The following is a 19,751-nucleotide window of genomic DNA, read 5'->3' as shown; positions in this document are numbered from 1 at the left end:
GATGCTTTAGTAGATTTTAAAGCCGTAAGGAAGGTTATGTAAGAAGAGAAATACTCTCAAGCACCTTGGAAGTGTTTCACAAAATGAGTTAGCACACCAAGCACCACCAGTCATTCCTATTTATTCTTGAAAGCCTAAGGTTTCTTTGGGTTATTATACACTTGAACAATAACCTGTCTCTCTCGCCTTATGTCAAATTGGCCATTCCCTAGGCTGTCAGTTGGGGAAGCCATGCTAACACCATAGCAATGATCACCCTCATAAGAAAATTAATAGCCACCCCTCCCCCCGCTGAGTGTTGCCAAGGTGGTCAGGTCATGAAAATGTGTCAGCACACATTCTTTACCAAACTACTGAAAATTATGTTCTACTTAGGCATGGTAACTGGCCACCTCAGGCACACATGCCAAACATGAATTTTAATGTATTTTCTTTTAGGCATATATAAAATGGAAATTTGGGATGGTGCCAAGAAATCCGCCTAGCGGGAGTAAGGTTGATATGCACATCCCTGCCCCAGTCGCCCTTCTTGAAATTCCTTGTTGTTAGGATTGAGAGATAATTTGAAGAGGCAGGTTCGCAGACTTACGGCTCCCAGTTTTTATTTTTGTTTTCAAAATACTCATCGCGTATCTTTGCTCAAGGGAATTTTATTAGTGATTAGTTGACATTTGTGGAGGGAAATTGAGTTAATAATATATTACGGCATTTAAATGTCCCATCTTCAATGGCTGTGGTTCTGTTGTACTCCAAAGAAAATAGTTTCTGTTTTAAACCATAAACCTCTATGAAACCGCTTAAAACCCAGTCCTGAAATTACTATTATAATTCTCCCTTAAAAACTTAGGCTCTGTCAAATGCTGTGCTTTGTTTTATTTGTTTACAAGTAGATGTCTCTCTTTCTCTCTTCATTTTTTTATTATTATTATAATTTGCTTCATTTGAATGGTTGTTTTGGAAAGAGATGTTTAAATACCTACTTGGATATACTTCTTTATCTTGGAGGGTGGGGCAAAATAACAGTTAGTCTATAAAAAATCTAGGTAACACTGCTACTTGAAAACTGAGTTACATTTTTCACATATAAAACATATGCCTGTGAGTCACTGGCATGTGCTTTTTATAAGTAATAGGTAATGCAGACAGCCTAATGGTCATAAATGGGTGTAAATTATCAACGTGATATAAATGAGAGGCTGAAAGTCCAGTGACTGTTAGAGTAGCTTTTTATTTAAGTTTACATTTTAATTTACCTTTCAAATGTGACGTATCAGAATAACAAACATTTATAAACATCAATTTTATTTGCATTGAACATTCCTAAGAGATCTTTCTCGGGGTTTTAGTTAAAAAGCGGGGGAGAGAAGGACAATTTGGTTTTCCTGAGACATGAAACCAGACAGGTCAGCTTGGCTAATGCAGCCCCTGCGGTTCCCGCGGGCTGTGCGCCTCTGGTCTTCCTCCGAGTGGCTCTGCTGATGAAGCCTGGCTCTGGCCTTTCTTTGGCTTTTGCTTGAACCTGCATTCTTGTGGGAAGGTAGTATGAATCAGATCACAGAGAAAGAGAGCGAGCTGTTGGACCTGTGCCATGCCCTATTTGACCAAACGGGTTTGTTTTCTATTCCTGCCTTCCTCCCGGACCCTGGTCACTTCTGTGATCAATAGACCGACAGTGAACGCACGGACACGGCGGCAGACGGGGAGACCACAGCCACTGAGGTTGGTACCATCACTGTGGGAGGGCGGCTGCTGGCTGCCCAGCACAAGTGCCTCATGAACGGGGCTCTGCCTTTAGGACCTTTGCATACTAGCTTTTATAGAGTGGAGAGAAATTCTTACTTTGAAAGGAGGAAGTAAATATATTCTATTGCCTAAGCCAGTGGTTCTCAAACTCTGGCCTGCATCAGAATCCTCTGGCAGGGTCCCCTTCTCATGTTTCTTGTGCAAAAGAAGAAGGTCTAGGGTGGGACTCCAGAATTTGCCTTTCTAACAAGTTCCCAGGGATGTTGACTCTGCCATTTTAGAATCACATTTTGAGAACCTTTGGCTAAACCAATAATACTTAAAAAAAAAATATATATATATATATATATATTCCCCTTTCCCAAATGAGAGGCTGTTTGTGTGTGATAGCCATGAGTGAGAAGGAGGGTCACAATTAATTTAATTAGCTTATTTACTAGATACAGATATATTTTTAAATCCCAAATGGTCAAATAATAATTATTAAAATAATAATTCTCTTATTTTTGTAAACAAGATGGATATAACCTAGGTCACTCAAAAGAAGTGGATTCTCTAAGGAAGGAAAAATTAGCAAATTACTGTTAGTACTCTATTCCAAAAAAAAAAAAAAGTGATCACATTGAACAGTGATAGGAAACATACTATGCTATCATTTATCCTTTTTGAATTCTTTAGGATAAATAAACGTGTGTGCTTATGTTGTTTTTCGAAGCTTCTCTACAAATAACTAAAATTTCTGTAAAAACTGTAGTAATGGAAGCCAAGATGTTCCTTTCCTGAAGTGCTCACAGAATTTATTTTTTACTTTGTGGAATTGTTTTTTACGTCATCCAGTTAGAACAGTCTTTTCTAGTAGGACCTTCAGGAAGAACTAAAAATGTAAATAGTATCTGTATAATACTTAATTGAAAATATCTTCAGAAAAACCTTTTTAAATGGAGTTTTCATCCTCGGGAAATGCCAGAGTTCATCTCAAAGTTTGGGAATCATAATTTTTTAAAGTTAAAAATAACAGCACTGGCATTGAAAAGTATAATAATAATAATGTTGTTATTATTATTATTATTATTATTATTATAGGGGCACCTGGCTGGCTCAGTCAGTAGAGCATGCCACTCTGATTCTGATCTTGGGGTCATGAGTTCAAGCCCCACATTGGGCACGTAGAGCCTACTTAAAAAGAAATTTTAAAAAATAATATTGTAAAACAACAACTATCCAGATTCTTTTAAGCAATCACATATAAATTTATTACAAATTAATAATTTTCTGTGTCAAATTATAACAAAATTACATCTTGATTTTATAAGAATTCTTAGTTACATGTAGCTACATGTTAATTCAGTAAACTTCCTCGGAATCTTAATGTGTGTCATAAATGAAAAATATTTTAATAATACTCTAAATTTCTATAGTAGTTCTAAATGTTGTTACATAACATTTGAAGCCTGCAAACATATACATGCAACATAAGTTACTGTAAAGCTTAAAAATAAAACAAAGAGCTGTGAATGCCCCACACACTTAAGCATTAGTGTGTTGCCAGCACTGTGTTAGAGTTACCTGTGCCTTCTCACACTTTTTAAACACTTTCCCTTATCTCCTCTCGGGAGCCAGGACAATAGTAGTGCTGGGTGAGGCGTGCTAGGTAGGCAGTCTTGCCCCATGGGCATATAAGGAGGCTGAGAGCAAGATAGACTGATGTGTTGCAGGCCACCTGCTCGGGTGTCTTCCTCTTCTTACCTGTAATTACACTGTGGGCCTCCTGTGGACCTGGGTCCGAGTACCACCAGCGAGACACACAGCTTTACTACTGCCTGCACATGTGGCTTGGCCTAGTTACCTCGTTTCTGGTACCTGGACAACAGTCCAAGGACCAAACAGATCCTTGCAATTAGAAAAATCAGGACAGGGGCGCCTGGGGGGCTCAGTCATTAAGCATCTGCCTTTGGCTCAGGTCATGATCCCAGGGTCCTGGGATCGAGCCCCGCATCGGGCTCCCTGCTCAGTGGGAAGCCTGCTTCTCCCTCTCCCACTCCCCCTGCTTGTGTTCCCTCTCTCGCTATGTCTCTCTCTGTCAAATAAATAAATAAAATCTTAAAAAAAAAAAAAAGAAAAATCGGGATAATGAAGTGGCTTTTAGATAAATCTGTTGTATTTTTTAAAAACTCAACAATGATCCTGTTGACATTTCAAAGAAATGCTGGTAATGTTGATGGTAGTTGATTCCTTTTTTTTTTTCTTTTTAACTTTCTTAACATATCCGCTTCTTCCCTTCCCAAGTTCATTTATTTTTACGTATATGGGTTCAAGAAATTCATGGTTCCAAGAAATTCTTAAATGTGGGACCCTCTTTGTTAAATTCTTTGAGCCTTGGTTCTCTGGCCTACAAGTTGGGGATAATAATAGCTGTAACCTCATAGGATTATGAAGATTCATACATTCCAAGGGAGCTCTCGTTATTGGATAATCCTAACCATTCTTGTGAATTTTAGTTTTAGTGTGGGTCCCCACACTTCCCTGAACCATTTCTACTGTGCATTAAGGACAGCCTACCAAGCCCCTAGCTGTCACCTCCCACTTATGTGTGTGTGCTCATCACACTCAGAAGTCCCCGGGTTAAAGTGTCAAAGACCCACCGAGCAAGGAATCTTTTACTCCTGTCTTAATAAACATCGTAATTTGCGTGTGAGAGTGTTGGGCTTGCATATAGGAAAGAAATAGCATCCATATATAAGAGCAAACCAGTACCCCCTTTTAGCAAGTTTCTATAGACCATAGTTTTTCAGTCATAGAGTCAATTACATGGTAAGACTTTATTTCCCACTCTTTCTTGATGCTGGCAGTCGGACCAGGAGGAAGATGCAGAGCTCAAGGCACAGGTAGAAAATTAAAAATAAAGCAAAAGCAAAACCCAGTGTGTGATAAGCATTGTGCGTCCCCGGTGTTCCGGTCTTCCAGCATGCTCTGTAGGCGGTTACCCATGTTGTCGGTGCAGTGTGGAGGATGGCGTTTGTTCCTGTGACTACCGTGTCCCTTACCTTTCCCTTTCTTCTCCACTTTTTTCAGAATAGTCTGATTAAGCGAATAAAGGGTGAAAATGTGTATGTCAAACATAGTAATCTTATGTTAGAGGTTGGTATTGGTATATACCAGTGCATGTTTGTGTGTGTCGGCATCTCTTTTAGTGGCATATCTGTGGGCTCATACAATGTTGCATGAACTGTGTGCTCTCACCTGTGAATAAGTGGGGATACCTTCTCAGCCTACTCTGGTTCCTCCCTCTCTCCTAGATATAGATCCTTTTTCCTGTGTGTATTTATTTTCATTTTTTTCTGGTTACATGTGAATTAACTCTTTATAGTTTGCCTTTAAGAACTCTTTTGATTTTTATGCTTGCGTGAACTAGATTTTTTTTCTTCTCTTTTCCTTAGAAATGTCACATTTTCACCAAAATGCTTGTGGTTGTGTTATGAGCCCTGATCAGAATTCTTTTATTTTGACTACTAATGAGATTGATGTTACTTTAAAAAAAAAAAAAAAAAAAAAACACAAATAGGAAGGCAAATGTAAAATGTTGACTGCTGGATTCTTTATGTTCTGAATATAGGAGCTAGATAAAACTCAAGATGACCTGATGAAACATCAAACCAATATTAGTGAGCTGAAAAGAACCTTTTTAGAAACCTCCACAGACACTGCCATCACGAATGAATGGGAAAAGAGGCTTTCTACCTCCCCAGTGCGACTAGCCACCAGGCAGGAGGATGCGCCTATGATCGAGCCGCTCGTCCCCGAAGAGGTCGGTATTTGGGCTTTGGGTTGTCATTGTCTTCTGCTCACTGGTGGTGCTTATTTGCAAGCTTCTGAGTAGGCAGTCTCGCCACTTGTCTGTGTAAAAACGGAACTGACCTACTCTGGGCTCCAAAGAAAAGCTGCAAAGTAAAATGATGTGGCGGCTGAGGAGTGAGTAGTCACATCCCAGGGTGCTTAGGAATGAACAAGGAGGCCCAGGGAAACTCTAGTGCATGCAAATTGGTTTGTTCTAACTGCGAACCTAGATTTCACAGCTGGGAGAAATTGAGATACTGTCTTAATGAACTGACACTTTTTCTGAAAAATGCTTTTTCTGCTGCATTAAGAAGTGCCCTGAAAGCTCATGAGTGTTTCTCATCGGTTGCAAGATGAGGCGTAGGGAGATTGTCTAATGTTTGACTCAACACTGATCTGAAGTTGACAGAATCTCAAGACGTGTTTTACTCTGGGAATACTACACCAGGCTTTTGCTGGTATAATTTGTCTTTGATTTGATTTTAACCGATTTTTAAAAATATACATAACTGATTATTTTAACTGATTTATAATCAGCTTTTATTTGGTTCTTAATAGAGAACATAGAGGCCAGAATGTCTTTTTAAGTAAGAGTGTTCCATATTGGAAAGCTCTCTTTAAATGTAGAGCCAGACTGTGAGGATTCAGCGGACCCTACTTCGGGGCTCCCACTGTGGGACCCACAAATATCAGTGGTGCTCATCTGACTGTCAGCTATTAGACACCATCTTGCTTTATCTGTCTTTGAAAAGAAGTAGTTTTTTAATAACTGCATCTTTCTAGCATTATACTGATTAACTTCTTTCTTATCAAGACTCTTGTTGTAACATATTTGTCCAGAAAGCTGAGATAGAACAGAAAGAAATCAAAACTTAGGCCTCTATGGGAGAAAAACCCTTTAAGTGGTAGTCTATATGCAATGTTTAGGTCCTTGCAGTGAAAAGAAGAATATAATGACACTCATTTTGGTCATTTTCTAAACTTCCCTTGAAAGCTGTTTATCAAAAGTGACCACAAATCACTATATTCATGATAATTCCAATCCCAGCTGAAACGTGACAAGGTATGAATCCATTTGAATTACTTTGGAAAGGGCCCTTTTATGCAGAATAGATGAAAAGTACTGTTGCCAAAGCATTCCTGTACCATTACATAGCTGTTTCATTCAGATGACTTGAGTAATATATAGTGAGTATATATATAGTGAGTAGTGGTGATTATATTCTAAGACTATTGTGTATGTTTACTATAAGATGGGAATTTTATTGCCAGTGGTTTCAACTTTCAAATACTGAGTTAATAGCAGATAAGTAGTAAGGAGGCCCCAAAGCACTGCACACTTTGGAACATAGACAAGCCCATATACAGGGCCCACCAAACAGGAGGCATAGATGTATGGTCCGTGAAGGCCTCCGGGTATGTCTCTGTCCACAGATATTTCCCATGACAGCCTTTGGTGATGCTCCTACACTGAGTCCATGCTAGAGTTATATGCCCTTGTGGTCACTTGAATACTAAAAGTTTCCAAACCCCAACCAAAAGGCAGTACCCATTAGTGCTTCTGCAGTGCCAATATCAGCCTGTTTGTCAACGCAGGTGGTAGTCTTATGGCACGTAAGCTTAGCACGGGTGATCCTCCCGATTCACAGATTCCATAGTTGCACATTAGCCTACTCACTGGAATTCATTGTAACCCTAAAATCAGCCTTAATGGCACTTTCCCAGTCATCTGCAGACAGACACAGAGTGGTGACAACTTTGCGTCTCAACCACACATGTTCCCAACTTTGGTTGCACAAGGCAGGGCCCTGCCTTCCTGTTTCAGTTCCCATACTGTTAATAAATGTGCTCTTCAGGCCTATTTAGTGCCATGTTTTTGTGTTTCCCTGGGTGATTTTGCCACTTCAGATGACCCCCAGACATAGCCCTGAAGTGCGAGCTAGTGTTCCTAAGCACAAGAAGGCTGTCACTTGCCTTTTGGGAAAATATATGTGTTAAAGAAGTCTCATTCAGGAATAAGTTAGAGTGCTGTTGGACGTGAGTTCAATGTTAACGGATCAATAATACGTATTAAATAAGGAGTCTTTAAACAAAAACACATACAAAACAAGGTTATGTATTGAACAGTTGATGACAGGTATCATGACCAGAGACTCACAGGAGCCTTAACCATGTGTTTCCCATAAAATCAATGGTTCAGTATTCACTAACTCACTGTTCATGGGGATTTTATTGAACATAATTACTTTGAATAAGTGGGATCGACTCTCTTTGTGCATACGTCTGCTTTCTACTCCAGTTCTACTCTTGCTAGTCAGGTTTTGTATAGGTCTCAAATTGGGTGGGGGGAGAAAAACCATTCACTATGATCATCTCTTTGTGGATAGGGAGAGTTGTCTTCATTCTCCAAATCTGACTTCTCTGACTTTCCATCCAGGCCTTGGGATGCATGCAACTCTAGGTACATATTAAAATTACCTATGGGAAGTCTTAAAAATACTGGGCCTAGGATCTATTAAATCAGAGACTGATTTCATTCGTCTGAGCTGCACCCCCACGTAGTACTATTATTTTAAAAGATCTCCACACAATTCTAACGCACAGCCCAGTTTGAGAACACCCTGGCCCAGGGAGAACAGGGGCCATGGCTCTGCACAAATCCCTGGCCCCCTGAGAGTGAGTAGTACCTCTGTACATTTTGCATGCCAGTATAAGGGCCTCGTCTCCCAATTATGATATAGTGATGAATGTCTAAGTAACTAAAAATGTTTGGAGTATACAGCTAACTCTCTTCTAACCCGTGATAAAAGTGAACATTTCGATTATCAGCTTTTCTTTCTTTATCAGCATCCTTTCACGTGTCTTTAGCTGAAATAACAATTGAGGTTGACCATCTATAGGATTTTATTTTGAGACCTATCCCTTATGTTACCCTTTTCTCTCAGCAGACACACACAGTTCAGAATGCAGACTGTGTTGATACTTTCATTATAGACAAAGGCAATTTTGAAATTAGTTGATGTCAGATAACAGGATATGCTAAAAACCACTGTTTTTCTCCTATTATTTTTTTTAAGCTTTCATCTTAGGAATAATATTTAGCTCATTGGTTATAATTAGAGGCCTGGCAGTGGTATTCTGAAAAGTACCTATAATTTTGACTTTTCCTTCCTGTTTCTTATTTCTCTCTGAAAAAGAGGCTACAATTGAAAGTAAAACAAACAAAACAAAAATCCATATTTAATGATTATACATGTTACATTTTGTCTTTTCCAATATCTTTCTCCAAAATGGGGAGGGAGAGGGCTGATTTTTTTTTTTTCCCCTTCAGAAATATCTTACTTGTTCTTCATTGAAAAAGGGGCATAGGAAAACGATGCTATCAAAATTTGCCAGCAGGTCCTTCAGGAGAATATTCCAGATGTACCCTTACAAACTCTTACAGGCAAACTATTAAAAGTAGTACTGATAGGTTTGTACACATATAGGAATAGTAAATCTCATTAAATTATGTTGTTTACAATAGGATTTATTTTAAAAATTCTGTCCTTTTAGAAACTTTGGGCTTTCTGTTATGATTTTTTAGATTACTCTTCTTGAACACCCTTTCTGTCAGTACTCCATGGAGCTATCTATACGCTATGCACAGAGATCGGCTCGGTGGCTAGTATATTGCCACTTGAATTATTCCTACTCAATACTAAAGGAAGGACTAGAAAGTAGGTAAAAGGAAGAAGCTAGTTGCTAACATGGCATATTTACCTCAGCCTTTCTTAATGTTACATGTTAAAGTGTGACTTAAAGTACTTAATTTTTCACAAAGATATTTTGAAATTGACTTTTTAAAGTTATTCACCATCTTATGAAAGTTCAAATAAAGCTATAAATTTTGAGTATACTTTGTTTTCTGTGGGATAATAAAGGAATCAATCTAGGTCTGACTGGGTTTACTTGAGCTAGTAGCTGATGGTGGTGGCCCGTGTGTATTTCCTTGCCCGGGATGAAGCCAGCACGTCAGTGGGGAATGCAGTCAAGAGTTTGTCAGATGTAGGAGTGAGGATTTTTTTCCTCACTTAATTTTTTTTTTAATCTTCACATTTTCTTTTACTCCTCACTTCTACAGTTTTGCACATGACTGGCCTAGACACTGTGAATGCCAAGGAGATCTTTCTTTGGCTCTTGCATGTTTTGTGTTTACAGAAGTGGAAAACGTGTGAGTCAAACACTGGAGCTTCAGAAAATAATCTGTTACTTTGGGGACATGATCATGAAACTTTGAGATGGTTTCAGACCACTTTTCAAATTCATAAGCAATAATTCACTTCTTCAGAAAGAGATGAATGACTATTATATGTACAACACAGTAAAAGAACTCTCTTCCTAACTTGCCTTTTTTTGGAAACTGTCTACTTCCTCTTCTCCAACCCAACCCCCTTTATTCAAACAGACCAAAGAAGAAAGAGAAATTTCTGAAAAAGTTATATTTTTGCAGCAAGGAAGCTCTCCATTCCTTGAGTCTCAGGTAAAAAACAAACATAAAGGAATTTCCCAGAAGGGAATTGCTCTTCAGCTTTCAGTGTCATTGAAATGTCTTTAGTTTTTATTTTCCTTTTTAAATCTACCTCGCTTAAAACTAAGGTAGGTATGTCATTTTTGCTTAGATTCTGGGGAGGGGAAAGGGAATTTTCTTACTATTTTGGTTATCAGTTAGCCATCAGTACCTTACACCCTTGCTTCTCAGTGACTATAGCTGTGTGTGGTCATGGAAGCATTATGATGATGCTTTCCAATAATATTATTGTACTTTTCACTGTCCGCTCTACCCATAGAGTGATAACTAACTTAGATGACCTTGACTGATTTTGAAAGTTCTGAACTTTTATTGGTCTTCCCACTAGCCGAGTCTGATAAAGAAAATGCAGGAAGGAGATTCTGCGGGCTCTGTGGTTACCTCTCATCAAATCATTTTCCAGAAAACTGTCCCATCGACCCTAGAGGTTATTTTTCAGTTCATTTGCTTTAATCCAGCACCAGCATGTAGACCGATCTGTAATTTTTCTTCATAAGGCACACACATTTCTAGATTCCTATGCAAATAGAAAACGCTGTCGTTTAAAATGTAAATCAAGGTGCTCAATTGCCCCGGTTTGGTTTTTCTTCCCTTCCTGATCTGTTAGACTAGTCCACTGCCTGGTCTCATCCCTAGTAGCCTTCTCAAATACAAGTCTCTTAACTTTCATTTCTTCTGCTGTATTGGAACTAAGTACTAAGAAAAGTGGCAAAGAAACTACTCAGATGATGAACTTCGCTTGTAAGTCAGATTGGAACACGGTACAGATCACCATGAGCTGTTGATAAGAGGCTCCAACAATGCCCCAGCGGTAGGAGATACTTCCTGGCAGTGTCTTGAGTAGGGCACGCTCAGTGTTTATTGAATAATAAGTGCTGTAGTGGATTCAGTCCTTCTATATGAGGAAGTAGAATTTACAAACATGAGAAATGGTATTCACAGAAATTCATGGGATGCTGGCGAGTTCTTTGTGAAAACAGCAGATGTGAAGTGCAGTGTTATAGTTGTCCTGGAAAATGGTCTTTTTGTGCCCATACAAGCTAAATGACTCGTACAACAACTTCAGTAATGTCATTTACTCTTGAAATACAAAATGATCAGACGGTTAGCATAAGGTCAAATAGAGTCTTGCAAACACTTACCACCAAGGTATGTTCCTGCTTAAAGAAATCTGCAATTGCAATTCTACGTGCAGACTGTATTCCAAGTTGAAGGCTAGAGTTTGTAAATTTCAGATAAGAAGAGCTTTGTGACCATAATCCTTAGACATTAACACCAGCCCTGTGCAGTCACATCGCAGTGTAGCTTTTGCCCTGGTTTTCTTAAAGGATTCTTATTTTAGAAATGAGAACATCAGAATTTCTAATTTAGCTTTTATATTTCAAATATAGGGCACAGAGGATTGGGTTATTGTAGATAAAGTACCCACTGAGGTAGTTGATGGTGATTCGAAAAAGATTGTGACTTACAAGGTGGTGACCGTGAGCAGTAGAAGTGGTGACATCCCTGCCGATCTGTTAAGATCCGGTGCCCTTGAAATGCAGAGCTTCGATGACTTGGCCCAGGAAATGCAGTTGAGAGGAGAGAGCAAACAGAAACTATACACTCTAGGAAAATCCTATGACACTGTATCGGGGAAGATCGTTACCATGACTGGAAAAGCCAAGGAGGGGGAGAAGGGGGTGCAGCCCTGCAGTCCGGAAGCCTTTCCAAAAACAGACAGAGGGTTGTCAGAGTCTGTGAAGATCATTCCAGGCATGGCCGATTACGAGGTCCTGGATGCCGGCCCTGACGAGAAATCGAAAAGAGGACCCGAGGTCCACACCCCCAAACGGAAATTGTCCGAATCCCTGGCTCCCATCAAGGAAGCCGAGTCCCGGCGTCCGAGCCCCGAGGAAGAAGAGCTGCAGAAAGCCCCACAGCCGGGCCGGGACACGGGGCCCCACGCGGGGCTGGACAGCACACACCTCAGCAGGACGGAGCCGCCACCCGAAGTCGAGGTCCTGAGAGTGGGACTCTTTGGTCCCAGGCGAAAGAGCCTGTCCGAGTGGAGATACTCCCAGGAACCGGCCGTCACCGTGGCCACTGCTCGTTACGTTACCGAGTCGGCCACGTCCCAAGTTGTGGTAACCAGTGCCTTTCATTTGGGCCACCGTTTCAGATTCTAGCATGACATTTTTTTGAGGCAGTGCCCTTCCACCCTCAACTTTTCTGTTCCTCTTGCTGTTTGGCTTTATGTTGAGAGCAGCCGACCCAAGCTTTTTACTTTTTTTCATGGTTAGATCAATACCGTGTAAGCGTTAAAACACTTTCCATTTTATTTCCAGCTCCCTGATCCCGAGATGTGGTTGGTAGTGCTCCTGGGGCTTGCAATGAAGGGAGAATGGTCTGCTTAAACCAGCACCGCCCGTATCCTAATAACTCTCTGCTTTCCCAAACCAGAGCTCATGGTCGCCTCAATTTGCTATTTTGTTTCCCATCCTTTTCCGTTTTCAAAATCTGTATGGTAGAGTCCCTCCTCCCTCCTCCCTCCTCCCTCCTTCCTCCCCTACAGTTTTGTCTAACCAGCTGTGAATGTGAATGTGCCCACCTATGTTCCTGTCTCTGTGCTTGACTGTCCGTTTCTTTGTTCACTCAGACTAAACAGTCTTCTGCTGAAAAGCTCATGGATGGCTCTGAAATCTTCAGTTTATTAGAGTCTGCAAGAAAACCAACAGAATTCATAGGAGGGGTTACTTCTACTTCTCAAAGCTGGGTTCAGGTGGCCAATTGCTTCCTCTTTGGTGTTCTTGACGCTGCCTATTTGCCTTTCTTAGCCTTTTTGGTGTGTGCACGTATGTGTGAGTGAGTGTGTGTGTGTTTTGCTCAAGTGGCTTTGCCTTAAACACCTCAGAGGTATCTTCGGTGGTTTTCCTTTGTGCCTGCTTGGCATAGCTGTCATGTGCCTTTAGTTGCATCACTAGAACATACTTCAGATATTCAAAATTCAGATTTCAGCAGTCGTGTTGAAAAAGTTTCATAGCATTTAATTTTTTTAAGCATTTTATGTCACCTGTTAGGTCTCAGAAAGCTGCCAGAACCAATGGGAACACGCTACAGTGCTTTCATTTTGTTTTGTTTTCATTGCGTTTTATCCACATCCTGTTTCATCTGTGGCTATCCCAACATAGCAACACAGGCTTGGCGGGGGGGGGGGGGCGGGGGGGAAGTGTGTCAGGGCAGGGGGCACTCATCCAAGACCCTGGTGGGAGGAATGCAAGCTAATTTATATTTTCTATAAGCATTTCTGGTCATGAGCACTTGACACTGGCTTTAAGGTGCCCTGGTGAGTGGCTGTTTTTGTTTTGACTTTTGTGTTTTCACCTTTGGTTTGTGGAAAGTCACACTGACACCACAATCTTTTCCCATGCAGAAAATGGAAACCAAGACTGTGTCCAGCAAGGTAGAGGCAGAAACAAGCCAGCACCCCCAGCCACTTAGCACCGAGAAGGTTGTGCAGGAAACCGTGTTGGTGGAGGAACGACATGTGATGAATGTGCATGCGAGTGGGGATGCCTCTTATGTGGCTGGAGATGACTTGGCTGCTGGAGCCCAGGCAGCATCTGCTGATGCTTCTAGCTTGAAAGGGAAGGAGGGCTCTGCTCTGATGGAGGGAGCTAAGGAGGAGAAGGGGGAGGTGGCCGAGAAAGCTGTCCTCAAACAGGAAGAGACGGCCACTGCTCCCCAAGAGCCAGTGGAGGAGCAGAGTGCAACAATCCACGTTTCTGAAACTTGGGAACAGAAACCTCATTTTGAGGTAACTAGTAGTTGACATTGCTTTCAGCACTGATGTAAAACTGATCTGTGAGTCCCTGAAATTTAGTTAAGCTTAAAGGGGGGAGCTAAGCTTAATTTTCTGCCTTCTCCAAGTGCAGTTTGTTTCTCCTCTCATTTCCCTCTTGCATGGCAATAGGGTCTCCATGCTGGTCTCCATCTTTGGGGTCACATGCAAACATATTTAATAATTAATAACGTGTGGTTCCAGGAAACAGTTCCTGCCTTCATTGTAATTATTGGCCCGGGGAATGCATGGCCAGCCAAGATATAGAAAATTTGATAAATTTATTTTTGATAAGTGTACTTCCCCAGAAGGACCAAAAACCATGCTTCCCTTGGTACCAAATGCCAGAACTTTCTTCTTTATCTCTTTTACTGAGATTCCTGAAGTATATGGAGTAGGGAACAGTTGATGTCTTTGTATTTGTTCCTTCTTTCTAAGAAGTTATTAAATAAAAGGCTAATTGATTTTTGACTTATTAGTTTAGGTGGTAGAGGAGGGGAGTGTAAAAAGAGTTCAGTAAACATTTCTTTCCAAATGCTTTCCTTTACCTGGAATATCCCATGTTAAAAAAAAAAAAAAAGTCTATGGAATTCTGAAAGACTGACCTGGTGTCTGCCTCATTCCTCAATTTACCCTCCCCATGTTATACATAAACATTTATTTCATACTAACCTGTGCTTATCCATACCCACCGGGGGGGGGGACGGGTACAAAATCATGTCTTTGTGCAAACTATAATAGCAGGCTCTGCCTACTTCCTGTTGGTACAGTCATCAACTGTGAAGACAGAAACCAGCAGTTTTGGTAGTGTTTCACCAGGAGGAGTAAAGCTAGAAATTTCTACCAAGGAAGTACCGGTCGTTCACACGGAAACAAAAACCATCACATATGAATCATCACAGGTAAGAAGTCTGTGAAGGCCAGAGCCCTGGCACTTTGTTTTGCCCCTTTAGTGGCTTACTGCATTCTAGTATAACTAGATGACATTTAATTCATGAGACTCAGAGGACACAGCAGCTAAACTGTGTATATCAAGAGTGATAATGGTATTAATTAAAACTTTATTACTGATCCAGAAACATCAGGTGACTTAAACAGGTCTTCATATATCTCAAAATGTAGAACAAGGCTCAGGAACCTATTTCTCTAGCCGTAGATAAGGAAAAATATTAGCTCAAGCAGACCCTACTGACATTTCTCAAGTCCCAGTTTTTTAATGGTGGTTATGTCTGGCCATGTTCGGGTGAGTTTGTCCGGAGGGCCGCTGCTCCCGTATGCCGACTGGACAACACAGTGATTGTGGGAGATGACTGAGTCATTGTGATGCCCTGACCTAACATAAGTATTTGAGTGTGGTGTCTGTCCCTTTGCTTCTGTAGGTTGATGCTGGTGCGGATTTGGAGCCAGGCGTGCTAATGAGTGCACAGACGATCACATCTGAAACCACCAGTACCACGACCACCACCCACATCACCAAAGTAAGTGGAGTGAGGACAGATAAAAGGAAGGCACTTACACGGAACTTCTTCCCAGTTGGGCTGCACAGGCAGAGTTACGTGACTGCCAGGATGCCCAGACAGCTGCATCTCACGCCCACTCTGTCTATGGGGCATTTGCCCTTATGTGCTCATTTCTGTTTAGGAATGTGCATTCTGAAATCCCTTGCTTAACACGAACTCTAGTCCTTAGCATATGGTCGGTGTTCCAGAAACACTGGCCAGCCACACCCAAAGGACTCCATTTTAGTTTCACTTCTGAAATTGACGATTTTAAGTAATTGCCAAAGAATTGTTTCAACTCTTCACGAATGCTGTTAGTTAAAACTCTGTTAGCATTTCCGGCTATTTCCCCCACTGAACCATGATCGTTCTTCCAGGTGGGTAACTTTGTAATGTTTGTCTGTCCCTTGCAGACTGTGAAAGGAGGCATTTCAGAGACAAGAATTGAAAAGCGGATAGTCATCACGGGAGATGCCGACATTGACCATGACCAGGTAGTGTGCGTGAGAATGGTCAGTACCTTGGCGGAGAAACAGGGACACTGGTCCGCCCCACTCTTCCCAGTGTTGTTCTTCTAGTCCGTCATGCAGTCTAAACAGTTTTCTGAAGTAACTTTTCAATATGCAATGTCTGATTCCTTTTGCAATCATTGTACCTCATTTGTAAATTGCGTGTATAGATCTAGCTCGTAAGTCTCCACCTTGCTACTGATCATGGCATGTTCTACCTCCTTTTTGTCTTTGCCCTTCTGTGATTTCCTGGGGATAGGCGCTGGCTCAGGCAATTAAAGAGGCCAAAGAGCAGCACCCTGACATGTCAGTGACCAAAGTAGTGGTCCATAAAGAGACAGAGATCACACCAGAAGATGGAGAGGATTGACCCCAGGTAAGAGGTGACGCTGATTCTCTAGGCTTGGCCTTGGCTGGCATGTAGCATGGGGCCACTTCCCTCTGTCCTTCCCCTGTCTCTTCCTCCTTTCTTCTCTCACTGGCATTGGCAGGGCTGCTCACCAAGGGGGTGCAGAATTGGTTTGTGGGTGCTGGTTTGTTTCAGATTTGGGGGTTCCATACTGTGGACTTTTTTTACATGTTCTGCCAGGTAGAGGATCAAGAAAGAAGCATTCTTTGCTTGCATGGTCTCGCTGGTGTTTCTTTTTCATTCGTGCCCTGTGCTCTTCGTTATCCAAATTCGAAGTGTCCGATTTGATTTCACTTGCCATGTGGCCTAATCAGAATGAAGGCCACTTTGTTCTGGAAGGTACAATCTGTGTGTTCCACATACCAGGGAAATAAAAGGTACCCCTTTTTCCTTTGGACGGCAACATTACCCCATTCGTTGCAGCTTTCTCTGCGACTATGTTTGGTTATGCTTCTATTTATGCTCTCGTTTTGCTTTGTTTCTGAATTTGAAACCTGGGCATTCACTTTGATTTTGGATGTCTTATATTTTCTGTATTCTTTGGGACTTTTTTTTTCTCTTAGTATAGCATCATGTCTCAGGAGGAGGCAAAAATGCAGCCTTGGATTCCTGCTTTTCTCTAGGAAGTGTGTGCATGTCTTTTCAACGGCTGTTTGGCTGGCATTGGGAGCAGATAGCATCTTCTGTGTGTGCACAGACTTGCTATGCACACTCACCTGCCTTGCAAGAACTCATGGGCCCAGAGCATCCCCAGAGGGCTTTGAATGCTGAATGCAACTGTCAAGCTACTTGCACACTTGGTTATGTGACAAAAGTCTCTTAAACGCTTTACATGTATAAATGAAATAAGGAAGTTCTCGAATGTTGGTTTAGAGACTATACGTTGAATAGCGGCCTCCCTTAAAGAAAAAGAAAAAGGTCACTCATTATGTTCAAATTAATCATGTTATTCGGAAGACAGAAAGCAGAAAAAGGGTTCTCCAGTGAGCTTCAGCCGCTTGGGTCATGTTGTAGTTACGTAAGAGAACGCATATCAGTGACTTACGCAGGAATTTTACAGTATGTTGTCAAAAAGTGCATGTAATAACCTGCAAGATGATTTTTTGTGTGTGTGTGTGGCCTTAATCTGTGGAAGACTCTCGGGTGTTTTCCAAGGAGTAACTGATCAAATCTCTTTCCTACAGGAATAACTTAGCCTGCACATGAATCCAGTCATGCAAACCATTAGGAAAACCAGAGCCTATATGGAGTTCCCTCTTCTAACCCAACTGACTTGTATCTGCCCATGGAAAATTCAACCCAGAAGAACTGACCTTGACCATTAATAAAGACACTGGCAGAGAGATCTTCCCATAATAAAGCAATCCGAATCAGCATCACAAAACTGATATTGCATGAAGCAACGATAAAATTACAAAAGAGTAGCATTTTTTAATTTCCACCAAGTGTCTAAGTTTTCAGCTATACCTGCACGTTCATAACCAACAATATAAACCGTGATCTCATGTAACACATAAACAATTCATGCCTTTCATAGTTTATTATTAAAGTCTAAACAAAATCGCAATTTCTTAGGTGACAGATCTTTTGTTTACAGACAAATGAAGATTACCCTAAAATGCTAGAAGCTGTCTAGGTCCGATGTGTCAGGTTTATCCCAGATTAGATGTGCCAATAACCGAGTTTATTCAGTAAACAACTTGAATCTCGTACTTGTTTCACCTGGTTTTATTATTCTCACCCATACACAGCAACGACTCTCAATCCTCTGGAAATATTTAATGCTTACAATCCTGCTTTGTGTATCTAATTTGATTCGTTATAAGGTAGTACTGATTTTAGCATATTAATGTGATTTCTTCCTTGTTTACTTTGGTCTGCGTCCAACCTGGAAAGCTTCCAAGATTTCCCTAACAAGTCCTAAATATGTAAATTGTCATTATTTGGGGGAAGAAAACCTGTTTTTGTTAGTTTACGATATTATGGAATTTCACTCCAGAAAAAGCTGTTGGGCTTCTGTTGCTTTGTTTTCTCTCTTCGTTTCTTCTTCCTTGTGTTTTTAAGTTGGACTTTACTTCTTTTACTGGAAAAAGAAAAAAGTGTTTTATTTCCAAATCTGGTCCATATTTACAATCTAGTTCAGAGCCAAGCCTTAAATTGTACAGAATTTCCACTGTAATTAAACTATTTAGTGTTTAGTTATAAATAGCCTTCAAAAAGATATATTCTCCATTACACTGTCAACTGCATCACACAGCCCATGGTGAATGTATGTTTCTGCATAGCAAAATAAAAATGGTAAATGCATTTAAAGCTCTGATTCTCCATGTGTAATAATTTCAGTATTGTCTGTGTTTAGTAGCATGCGCATGACATCAGAGCTCTCATTCCTCTGCATTGTATAGAGCTTGTCTTTTTACAGGACAAAATGTGCCTATGGTGACACAGTGTATGGACCCTTCAAGGTATGGGAGACAGGAAACAGAATACATACACATAAATGTTTGGTTGCCTAGGAAGGCCTTAAAAAGTAAAACTAGTTACCACAGAGTCTCATCTTCTAAGTTAGTTTTTTTATAAGAAAGGAGGTTTGCCAATAAACCCAGTGTTTCTGGCTGCTTTTAATCTACTGGAGAGACACCTCTCTCACACATGTCAGCTCCATAGTGGAACAGATTAGCCGCAGCATTCTAGAAGGGCCCGTGCAGTGTGTTCCCACAGCTCATTCACATCAAACTCCTTCAGGCCAGGCAATCTAACACCTAACTGCACTTGCTGGCCTATACTACTGTGTCACACTGAGCTTGCTGATTTTTTTTAAACTAATTTTAATTTTTTTCCAAAGAATTATTAGATTTGACCCACATACATTCTTCTGTGAAGAAGTTATCTGTTGCTCTTACTGTCAGTACTGGGTATTCATTTTAGGTACTGAAGCATCATTTTGTGTTTGAAGCTGATCAGAAAATGTGTTGAGACCATACGCAAAAATGAACTCAAAATGGACTAAAGACCTAAATGTGAGACCTGAACTATAAAAATCCAAAAGAGAGCATGGGCAGGAATCTCTCTGACATCGGCTGTAGCAACATTTTTCTAGATCTGTTCTCCTGAGGCAAGGGAAACAAAAGCAAAAATAAACTATTAGGACTACATCAAAATAAAAAGCTTCTGCACAGCGAAGGAAACAACCAGCAAAACTAAAAGACAACCTACTGAATGGGAGAAGATACTTACAAATGACATATCTGATAAAGGACTAGTATTTGAAATATATAAAGAAATTATACAAATCAACACCAAGAAAACCCCAAATAATCCAATTTTAAAAGGGGCAGAAGACATGAAGAGGCATTTCTGCAAAGAC

The 19,751-nt window shown here is 40.7% G+C and overlaps 1 protein-coding gene across 5 annotated transcripts in view; it reads left to right on the top strand.

Moving 5' to 3' along the window:
* The window catches only part of EPB41L3 (erythrocyte membrane protein band 4.1 like 3), a 148,750-nt gene extending 130,053 nt beyond the window's left edge, over positions 1–18,697 (top strand). For 3 of the 5 annotated variants that reach the window (XM_028123935.2, XM_028123937.2, XM_088019617.1), the window contains exons 13-20: positions 1,666–1,719; positions 5,357–5,548; positions 13,560–13,943; positions 14,738–14,869; positions 15,347–15,445; positions 15,880–15,960; positions 16,235–16,351; positions 17,569–18,697. In XM_028123935.2, the coding sequence (XP_027979736.1) occupies positions 1,666–1,719; positions 5,357–5,548; positions 13,560–13,943; positions 14,738–14,869; positions 15,347–15,445; positions 15,880–15,960; positions 16,235–16,345 (1,053 nt within the window). In that variant the 3' untranslated portion in view covers positions 16,346–16,351; positions 17,569–18,697. Of the gene's footprint in view, positions 1–1,665; positions 1,720–5,356; positions 5,549–10,024; positions 10,100–10,475; positions 10,575–11,538; positions 12,274–12,785; positions 12,909–13,559; positions 13,944–14,737; positions 14,870–15,346; positions 15,446–15,879; positions 15,961–16,234; positions 16,352–17,568 lie in introns of all 5 variants that reach the window. The other 2 variants (XM_088019619.1, XM_088019618.1) reach the window with 2 other exon arrangements.
* The last annotated feature ends 1,054 nt before the right edge of the window (positions 18,698–19,751 follow it).

This window comes from Eumetopias jubatus, unplaced genomic scaffold, assembly GCF_037043125.1.
Source record: "Eumetopias jubatus isolate StellerSeaLion01/CBP00866 unplaced genomic scaffold, mEumJub1_p1.0 scaffold_16, whole genome shotgun sequence".
Taxonomy (NCBI): domain Eukaryota; kingdom Metazoa; phylum Chordata; class Mammalia; order Carnivora; family Otariidae; genus Eumetopias; species Eumetopias jubatus.
The sequence above is the reverse complement of the archived record's forward strand: the minus strand, read 5'-3'. Positions and strand labels throughout refer to the sequence as shown.